At 39.4% G+C, this 11,139-nt stretch overlaps 1 protein-coding gene across 1 annotated transcript; it reads right to left on the reverse strand.

The window, feature by feature from the left end:
• Positions 1-215: 215 nt before the first annotated feature.
• On the reverse strand, positions 216-10,746 carry LOC139132203 (uncharacterized). The gene is made up of 5 exons (XM_070698593.1): positions 10,691-10,746; positions 9,746-9,861; positions 4,085-4,138; positions 2,332-2,382; positions 216-814 (listed from the first exon to the last, which is right to left on the reverse strand). Exons 1-5 carry the CDS (start codon positions 10,744-10,746, stop codon positions 216-218), a joined length of 876 nt encoding a protein of 291 aa, XP_070554694.1.
• Positions 10,747-11,139: the final 393 nt, after the last annotated feature.

Raw genomic sequence — 11,139 nt, forward strand, 5'->3', positions numbered from 1 at the left:
TATGTATGTATGTATGTATGTATGTATGTATGTATGTATGTATGTATGTATGTATGTATGTGTGTGTGTGTGCGCGTGCGTGCGTGCGTGCGTGCGTGCGTGCATCTTTATGCTATCTATCTATCTATCTATCTATCTATCTATCTATCTATCTATCTATCTATCTATCTATCTATCTATCTATCTATCTATCTATCTATCTATCTATCTATCTATTACACATGATGAATTTTCCACTCACCATGCAAATAGCTTTGAGGAATGAAGTCAGGACCATAGGCAACTGCTATCCACCCTTCACCAGATTTTAATGGATGAACCTGATTATGGGGAAGAAGTGCAAAATCTATGACTTTGCCATTATTGTATGTGTGGTATTCACTCCAGAAAATACTTGAGGCAGTCGACATAACTAGTTCATTACCCTCTGACGTCAGTCCAAGGATGTCTTCGCTGTTTAGACTGAAAGACACTTTTATGACGCTTCCGCTGTTCGGTATTGCCTCTTCCCACGATGACGTGTTTTTTGACCATGGGTGCAACATGTAATCATTTCCAACGCCTACCATGCGATTCTCAGCCACCGCGATACCAATCATGCAGCATGACGTGTCGATTACATCTGACCATTCACCGCTGTTTCTGTATTTCACCTTGCCTGTACTGTCTAATGCCACGAGGTCCCCATTGGCCAGGACTTCTACGTCAATAACTGGCTCGGTATCTTCTAGTACTAGGTCTCTGGGAACTTCATTTGCAATAAGTGGGCCAAAATAGATATTGTGATCTGTTCCAACAAAGAGCATGAACTTCCCTGGAATTGCAATATACAAATCATGCTGAAAGATTATCTGCATTACAGCTTCAGACCGATGGTTGGAGCTTAATGTTAAAGCACCAAAGGAGAATCTTTGCTGGTTAAGGTAGTATGCGCATTGAAAGTTAAAGACCTAAACTTTTGCTCAATCTTTCCTCAAGGAACTTTCGACCATTCTCTTTCAAAATCGAGAGTAAAAATCGGGGGTCGCCGTGCGAATTGGGTAATAGAGGAACAAAGTACCCAAGATTAACCGATATTTGATATTCGAAATGGCCGACAATCCTGTGTTGACTCTATGGAGAAAAACAAAATTTTCGACTTTCAAAAAAACCTAGACGGTGAAAGTTTTTCTTTCTCCAAGGGCTTGAAAATGAGCCCCTCAAGTGGTAGATGAGAAAAGAATGGGAAAAGTGTAAGAGTCAGAATACCTGTCCCCCAGATGCATTCTACCTTAGGCAAAAGGTGCCGCAAGTATATGACGTAATACAGAAATGCATGAAACTTGAAATTTTGAAGAAACCTTGTTATGATTTGAATGTATGTCGGCGATACTAGATTGTGAAAGAGTGTTACATATCTAGGAGACAGGTATGGTGTCGTTCCCCGTCGATTGGAGTAACATTAAAATGTATGTGAACTGCTGTGCTCGAGGACCACGGACACGATAACAAACTAAGCAAACAAAAGGAGAAACATGTACAGATAAAAAAGAGACAAAAAAACCAGCCCAAGAAACAACAAAGAAACACACAAGTTAATTAATAAACCATCAGATAAACCAAGAAATTGATAAAGGACCGACTAAAGTATATGTGGCATATGTAAACAGCCGAGCAATTTGTCACTCACCAAAAGACGAAGTTTGGTTAATAGATCGTGATATAAATTCATAATTGCATAAAAAATCGATCTTCTGTGAGCTTTCTACAGGAAGAGCTTTCGTTCTACCTACACTTTATTGCTGCAATGCTGTGCATCCTATCTGCTCAAAGTATACTTATATAATTGAAAAATTGAAGTTTCACAATATATGCTAACCACTGTCACAGCACCCCTACATAAGAAAATGTTTTCACGCCAGCGGTTAGGTGGCTCTCTAAAATCATTTCTGAAGGTGTGGGTGGAGGGTGCGAAAGAAATTTCATTTTCTCCCCAAATTTTACCGTTGATTGAACTGGTTCACCAATTATGTTCAATCTTCTACTGAAAAATCCTGATGGATGCTCTGCTACCGTAGTATTGCCACTTAGTACATTAACAATATAATGTTTTGCTATACATATGTTAACCTTGTGGTGATCGCCAAGAACACGAACTGGTTCAGTTTTTGCTAACAGTACAAATTAACTCACCACATTTCTGATTGCCGAAACTTTGTTGTCTCTTAGAAAAGTTAGCGCCACCATCGGAAAAAGTTCTTATACTTGATGTATATGACGGTCCTGTTGAATATTCTGCTGGTACCTCATAATTTGTTACACTTGTTGCTACAGAAGTGAAATTTTACTTACCTATGTTCTTCATACCTGACTGTGGTTTCTTTATTGGTGATTGAGGTGTGCCTGCAAAATTGATGTTACAGATGTGAGGTGTCTGATCTCCTTGTGTACAAAACGTTCCTGATATTATAGAAATAACGGGCGACGCGCTGACCATTAACGTTTATTTGTGGGCAAGGGCGAGAGGAAAGCCAAAAATTAACGAGCGAGGCTTGCCGAGCCCGTTAATTTGGCTTTCCTCGAGCCCGCGCCCACAAATAAACGTTAATGGTCAGAGCGGAGTCTGTCATTTCCATTATATTATCAGCGAACCCGAGAAAACCGTCAAAATTTGCAAAAAATTCCGGAGCGAACGACAACTGGGCCCCAGAAACTGAGCAATACGCGACGCACTGTCACGCGCGCTGTAAAAATTGGCAAATCCGGAGATGTTTTCAGAAAAAAAGTATCTCAACTTGACCTACAAGTGCTCCATTTTATTTTGTGATTGATTATGATTTACGTTTGAGCTGTAAAGTTACGATACTTTGAGTTGTTAATCTTATTATTCATATTCACGGGCATGTAAACAGACCATTACTGTGTTTTTGTGGTCAGTCACGTGGTTCAGCTCGACCAATCAAAATGCGACGGGCAGGGCATGGTAATATAATGAAATTTCACCCCTTTCCGATTTACCGATTGGAACCAATGCCAACTAGATGCCCTGTGTTGGTCGGGGACAAACCTTTTGCCTTTTTCTTTACTGTAGGGAGGTTCGCTGTAATATACATGCGCAAAACATGGAGGACTTGTGAAAGGTTTTCTGAGACATTTAAACGTTTTTACATAATTTTAGGTAAAACAAAGCAAAAATAGAATTGTTCCAATTGGCAATGCCTTGGTATTTATCGAGGGGTTACTTATCAACGCCGAATCTGATACCGGCCTGATATGAACGCCAACACGCGTACTCTCGGTTGTCAGTACAAATGTCCCCATCAATGCACAAATAAGATTTCCTATAAATTTTATTCTTTATCGGGAAATATGGTGTTTATGCAATCAGTCTTACAAGTGAGAGGCCCACAGGCTTCCAATACAGTTCATAGGACGAACGTACATTCATCGTACGATATGACATCTTTGGATCTGAGTCATTAGATCAACACGTACGTGTCTCGTTTACAGATACTATTCTCTAACAAAATGACCAAATTTAGTCAAACGTCAGGATTATCAAAATTCATGAGTGCTAAGCTCAATCTTCTGTGCACGTTCTACACGAAGAGTACGCTTTCGTTCAACCAAAGCCGTATATGAGAAAGTAGCAATGCTGTAATTGGCTTTCTACTCAGATCGTTCTCAGATGAAACATTCAACTTACACTGCTAATTCCAGTAGTGCTACATTAAAGGTGAACTCGCCAACAATTAGGGGCTCTCAAAATGTATTTTGGCGGAGGTAGGAGGAAAGAGTGCCAAAGAAAATGCTTAAGTATGTTCTACCCAGCCATTAATGGAACTCATTCCGTATGTAATGGATATCAATTAAATTTTCGACTGAACCTGTCCATAGTCATGGCAGCTCCTTTCCCGCCATAGTGACTTCATTAAGTATATGAACGAAAGCATGTGGACACAACATTTTTTTCAAAGCGGAATCTCAATTTTGCTAGTCAACATCTGAAAGCTACTTACTAGTAATTGGTATGGCGGCTCTGCTGAATATTCTGCTAGTACAGCATAGGTCGTCGTCGTATTTCTATTACTTGAGTTTTACTTACCTTCGTTCGCATTAATTCCTGACGGTGGTTCCGTTACTGGTGATTGAGGTGTGCCTGAAAAAAATGATTGTTACCCATGTGACATTTTCTGAGCTCAGTGTTCAGGACAAAAATCGTTCAAGATCGGTGAAATCCCACGAAATACTGTATTATTTCGTCCATGTTGACCAATATGGCAAGAGTCCAGACTACAAGCATGAATCGAGGACAATCTTTCCTTTTGCTTTTGCTGAAGTATACATGCTCAAATGTAATAAGGGATGTAGGAACGGATTTGAGAAACTTTACACGTTTTGAAAAACTTACAATAAAATCAATCAAGCCCGAATTGCTCCCAATTACGGAAACACTAGTTGGACAAATTAATCATTGAGGAATATACACGTCGAATCTCGATCAATAAATGAACCAATGATTGGATATCAATTTTCGTTTTAGAACCACGGACAATATATATATCTTAAATGTTTTGTATGGCATTGAGACAAAACGACTGCCTTGCTTTTATAAGACGAATAAATCTCAAACAAAATACTTGCTGGACTAAAAATGTTCAAACATATAGCTTGTTTTCAATAAAAGTGCATTGTTGATGTTGTCTTTGCTATTATTATTATTATTATTATTATTATTATTATTGTACTTGGGCCTCAGCCCAAGTACATTTGTTTTCATTCCGTGGGAAAAAACTCTGTAAGGTATAACCATTCCTGGCTGAGACCAGGGAGGGCAAAATGTCTTGGCTTCATCTTTCTTGGCATAATAAATGGCGTAATGATGTTAACTGAATGGAAGTGCTGCTCTCAGCCAGTCTTGAATAAGTGAGATGTGAATATTAATGCTTCTCTATCTGAGTTTTTGCCACAAAATCTTCTGAATATAATCAAAATGTGCATCGAAATGCAACAATTAATGCACCCTCCGTTTCCTAGGCGATTGCACGACCCTTGCTACACCCACTGGACGAGCCAAAGTGGGAGGGGTAATTTCAGTTTGGTCGAACAAGAGGGCTCGAGACCAGAATTTAACATTTAAACTTGAAACATGTTTAATCGCTGACAAGATGTGGACTAGTGTTAACCGAAGTAAAATTGTGAAAAGGAAAGGTTTTATATCCCGGACACAATGAAAAACATTACGACTGGAAACTGTACCCCCAGTTGAGAATAGTAATGCCCACAGCGATGGAGAACACTTATCCTTGAGCTGAGAAAACCAGACCATCATTTCGAAATAGAGCTGCAGATTCGAGAAGCTCGTTCAAAATAGCTAGGTACACCCCATATAAAGGGGTGGTTTCGAGTTTTGAGGGCAAATTTCGCCTCCTTCATATAGAAATCGTACGTTTGTTTTTCCAGGAGAACACACCATTTGACACAAAATTTGCATGTAAAGGGGTCGCCAGTAAGCACGTGGTCAAATCTGGCATAAGAAACAATATGAAATGTTGGGTAAAGCCAGTCCAAAATAAACTGATTTGAACTTTTGTGTTTTGTAATTTATACCACTGCAGTAACATTACCTTTTTTGACAACATCACACAATGTAATACGTTTTGAAACGTGAATACTCCGACGTATTCTGTGTCTCCTTGCTAAAAAATACGGTATGCCGATTACCATGTAAGGAGATGATGACGTCAAGACAGATTTGTAGTGTGTTTGGTCCTGGATGGTGCACGAAGTTTTGTCAAGGTAGCTTGTGTATTTATTTCCTAAATGGGAGAGATTAGGGTCGATCTAAACGAAGGCCGAAGAATGTTATGATCCTCTTAGCGAGCTGAATTCTAACGCGAATGGTTGGATAATTTGGAGGATGTCTAGAATGATCTCGTCTCATTAAGATTATTTGGCGGTCAGTATTGAATTTCAACTGCGTCACAAGTTTGCGAAATGAGTATTCCGTCGAACGGTCAACGAACGATATTTTAGAAATCTGGAGACATGGCACATCGCATTTTTATATTAATATTTTATATTTTACAAAAGATGTAAGAAGCAATGATTTGTCGAAAATTCTGAAAAAAATATAGGAAGATTTGATCGCGAACACATTTTCACTGGGGTCAACTAGCTCTGCGTACGATGCTGTGTGTTCCGCTACAGCTAATCGCCCCGCTCACCACAGCCCTGCAAAGACCGTACGCGTACGTAGGGTCGGTGACTTCAAATCCATTTTGGGACTTGACGTAAAAAGCCAAATTACTGCCGAAATTCAGCGTTCTTGGGCCCAAGTCGTATCCCAGCCTACCTCAGCTACTCGATCGCTTCCAAAAATGACAGTCTTTTATTCACTTCTCGTAAATAACCGTCGATGTCGGCAACTCTCTCGCTAGCCTTGCGTACGATGCTGTGTGTTAGCTGTATAGCACATAGCATCGTACGCAGGGCTAGGGGTCAACATGGGTCGCAGCCATGTTGCCTCAAAACTTATTTCTGTCTGCACTCAAAACTCAAAAATGTCGGATATGAACCTGAAAAATCGATGCAATTTTGTCAAACTTCGGCGAAATTTCAGCATATAGACAAAATTTCATCTAGGTAAGCAGGGCTCGAAATTAACTTTTTACCCTGGTAGTCCCAGTGGGCTACCATTTTCTGAAGTTGGTAGCCCAGCGACAAGGTCTGGTAGCCCATGCATGAATGAAGAGGTTTTTTTGTAAAGAATATTTTATTTATATCTATTATTATTATTATTTATTTCTTAAAAAGCGCACTACACTTCGTCTCAGTTCTCTTTACTCAAACAATGAAAAGAATGAAAATAAAAGAAAATCAAAACATATCATTAAACACAGTAATATTCCTTAAAAAGATCAGTTTTCAACTGGCGCTTAAAGGATTGGACCGAACAGTTTAAAATAGCATTAGTAAACGCTTGTTCATTCCATAATATTGGAGCAGCAACTGAAAAGCACGGAAACCATAGTTTACAGTAGTGTTCCTCGTATCGCGCCGAATTAACAATAAGTTATCAGAGGAACGGAGAACACGTCGTTGAACCTGAATATCTATCAGTGATTTCAAATACTCTGGACATTTACCGGTTAGGATTTTGAAAGTGAGGAGAAGAAGAATTTAAACTTGAATCTTTCTTTTACCGGTAACCAATGCAAATCCATTAAAACAGGCGTGATGTGTTCACATTTCCGTGTACGACTAATTAAGCGTGCAGCAGCATTTTGAACAGACTGCAATTTTCAAGTTGGTATTTTTGAATCCCATACAGGAGACTATTACAAAAGTCAAGTCGCGATGTCACAAAAGCATCTAGACAATGAACGATTATTTTTCATGATTCTATCCAGTGAGTGAATTTTCTAGTCATTTGACATCAATACCTGCTGATCATGGCCTTAGGAGAACGGTATAGCATGTGTAGTGGACGACGGTGACGCCTCAAAGTTTGACGACCTATTCACACATACGCAGAGCTTTGATGTTCGCAATGACAACGACTTTTCACTCACACGTGTAAACATAACATGGCTAAAAATAGATTGGCTATGAATTTCAGGATGACAACTTGGTACAGTCATGTTCCTAATACTTTCGTGGCAATTTTGACTATATTTCCCCCGGAAAGCTAAATGTGTGGATGGCCCGACAGCTTTTTCTTTGCAGTTTGAATAATTTTGTGTCCAATTGTGATTGATAAATTGTGACTAAATAAATATGAAAATGAATTTTCATTGGCCATCATTTCTCGAGCCTGTTATCCAAGTACATCAGTTCAGATATAAATGATATTTTATTGAAAGTTTGTCGCAACAAATTCGACATGTCCTTTCTGTGTCCAGCTGGGTTGACTGTATGATCGTCGGTATAGCATGTGTAGTGGCGTCAGCGATCAACATCATGTCGCCCACTAAGTAATTTCCTGTCCCAGGCTTTGGTAGTCCGTGTGGGCTACCATTTCATGGACTTTGGTAGCCCCAGGGAAAAGTTGGTAGTCTGTGGACGCGGGACTACCGCTAATTTCGAGCCCTGAGTAAGGTAAATTTACTGAAATTTGATCGACAAATAATCCTGAGCTTGAACGTGACAGCTCGCCTTCTCCGGGAAGTCAAGTATCCAGCTGCTCATACACAGTTGCCCATATGGCCAGGTTTATGAGATTGTTTTCAAGTGACGGCGGCAGACCGTACGGGGCTCTGGATATGAACCTACCGCCGGTGTAGCTGTAATAACTGTTGCGTTGTTTTTAGTGCCCACGGACGAAGTCCTGGGGGAATTATAGGTTTGGTCATGTCAGTCCGTCCGTCCGTCCGTTCAGGCAGATATCTCAGACATGCCCTGGTCAATTTCTTTCAAACTTTGCACAAGAATAGTACCCAACCCCATACAGATGCACGTCGATTTGTTTCACAATGCGATAGAATTTGGCCGTGTTAGAGGACTTTTTAGTTTACACCTCCATAGACTCCCTGTATAAGGCAGTTCCCCATAGACTTTCATGTATAAGGCCAAGAAAAATAAAATTTAGTTTCTCATCGTATTCATATTGCCTACAGGATGCAGTGACACAGTTTTTTGTCCCCACGGATAAAGTCCAGGGGGCTTATAGATTGGGTCATATCCGTCCGTGAGTCCATCAGTGAGTCCATCGGTTCACGCAGATATCTCGGACATTTTGACAAAATATCATGTGACCTTGGTGACCTTTGACCTCAAATATACATTATTGTCCATAACTCAGTAACCACAAGTGCTAAACCTTTCATATTTGGTATGATGGGACACCTTATGACGCCACATATTGTACCTCATTAATTATGCGCATATCTAATTTTGAGCGAGCCAATAGAGCTAGAGGTCTGATTTTTGGTATATAGGGATAAGTTAACAATATAATTTGTTTGACAAAACGTCACGTGACCTCAATGACCTTTGACATCAAATATACATATTTGTCCACAACTCAGTAACCACAAGTGCTACATCCTTCATATTTGGTATGATAAGACACCTAACGACACCACATATTGTACCTTATTAATTATGCGCATATCTAATTTTGAGCGAGCCAATAGAGCTAGAGGTCTGATTTTTGGTATATAGGAATAACTTAGCAATACAATTATTTTGACAAAATGTCACGTGACCTCAATGACCTTTGACATCAAATATATATATTTGTCCACAACTCAGTAACCACAAGTGCTACACCCTTCATATTTGGTATGATGGGACACCTTATGACACCACATATTGTACCTCATTAATTATTCGCATATCTAATTCTGAGCAAGCCATAGAGCTGGATGTCCGATTTTTGGTATATAGGGATAACTATAGGGTAGAAATCTAAATATGCCCATCTAAATATTAGACATCTACCATCGAGAACAAAAGAAATTTGCTGTAATTTGAATATTTAAGGAGTTTAAGCAATTTCACTATAAATAAAGAACCCCTGCCTCAAACTCCACAAAAGTTGCTAGACATATTTTGCCGTTGTCATGCCATTGCTTCGTTTAATAACCAGTTAATCAAATGCCTAATTGACAGGAGGAAATCAAGACCATATTTGAATAGTAGTATATATTGTCCTCAAAATTACTCTATCTCGGCCCAAGTACTCATTGCCTTCAGCAATACTGCCTTGTTATTATTATTATCATTAAATTATTATTATTATTATTATTATTATTATCGTTACGTTTACTGCTGTTGTTGTTGTTGATGGTGGTTGTGGCGTGGTAATATTGGAAGGTGTGGTCGCTTTGGTTCTTGACGTGGTTGTTGTTGTATGGTGGCTCCTCCACGGCAAGAAAACTACAGGTAGATTTCAGTACATGCCTAAAACATGGTCTGATCGGTACCTGTAATTGTCCCTAAGAAATAACCTATGTTACAGGACCTGTAAAATCTGTCAGATATCAAGCGTGTATCAACAGGTCTGTATCAGGCCTGGTATTAAAGGAATGTATAAAGTGACGTAATTTCTGAATGTATCCAGTGCTGTGACCACATGACTGAAATACTGGTGTACAAACAGTGGTGTGTCCGTGGTGAATTGACAGGGCTTGTTACAGGGTCTGCAAATTTTTCAGATTTTAGGGGTGTATATTTTTAGAATAATGGACCAATTTTGATGTTAAAAATATTGACCCTGTCACAGGTCTGTATTCACATTGCTGTGTAAATACAGAGATGGGAAAGACAGAAATTTAGGCCCTGTCACATCACTCTTCCTACAGCACTGTATATTGCCATGTCATCTCAGCATGGGCCACAGACCTGTATATCAGCCCCTGTCACAGCAGTGGGACGTCTTTGCTGACAAAGACCTGTACCACAGAGTTTTGTCAGGATCTTTACAGGGCCTGTTACAGTGGCAAATGTTTTTTTTGCTGTGCACCTAAGTACTGTTACGGTTAAGCATTGTGTGGTTATTTTTTGCGGATAATAAACATTTCAAGTTGAGAGCAGAGAAGAAAACTGATTACTGCGGAGGCTTTGATGCTTACTTCGTAACATGTCTCAGAAATGTCTGACATCTGTAAGTTGCTATTAAAGCGGGTCTGTACAGGAAATGATACTGACATCGGGTGTTTTTGTACCGTATTGTGTAAAACTGGTTATAATCTCCGGGAATTTTTACTTCCGTTGATTATCCATTTTGAATGACCGGAGTGCTGCAGAGAGCGTCAGCGACATGGTTGTCTATTTATACCTTTCACATGCACTAGGCTACGCAAAGAATATGTAGATTTTGGGTTACATGAATCTTGAATGTGTAAAACGCTTCTCCAAACATTTACATGTGTGTCATATACTTTCGTTAAACTAATGGACTAGACTACTTCGTCAAATGTGGAAACTAACACAATCATCAGAATCAAACCTCGCAAAGTAGATCCACCAGATCACGTCATATGTAAGTTTGAGTGAAAAAGATGCACAGGTCCTTTCAAGGATATAGTGTACAAATTCTTAGCATTAGATAGCAATACAATTGTATACTGTTTTTGTTATTATAGTTGATCATGTAAGTGCCACATGTTGATCATGTGAACATGTGACGGGAGGGAAAGTGTTTTCTTGATTAGT

The sequence above is a fragment of the Ptychodera flava genome, chromosome 4, assembly GCF_041260155.1.
Source record: "Ptychodera flava strain L36383 chromosome 4, AS_Pfla_20210202, whole genome shotgun sequence".
Taxonomy (NCBI): Eukaryota; Metazoa; Hemichordata; class Enteropneusta; family Ptychoderidae; genus Ptychodera; species Ptychodera flava.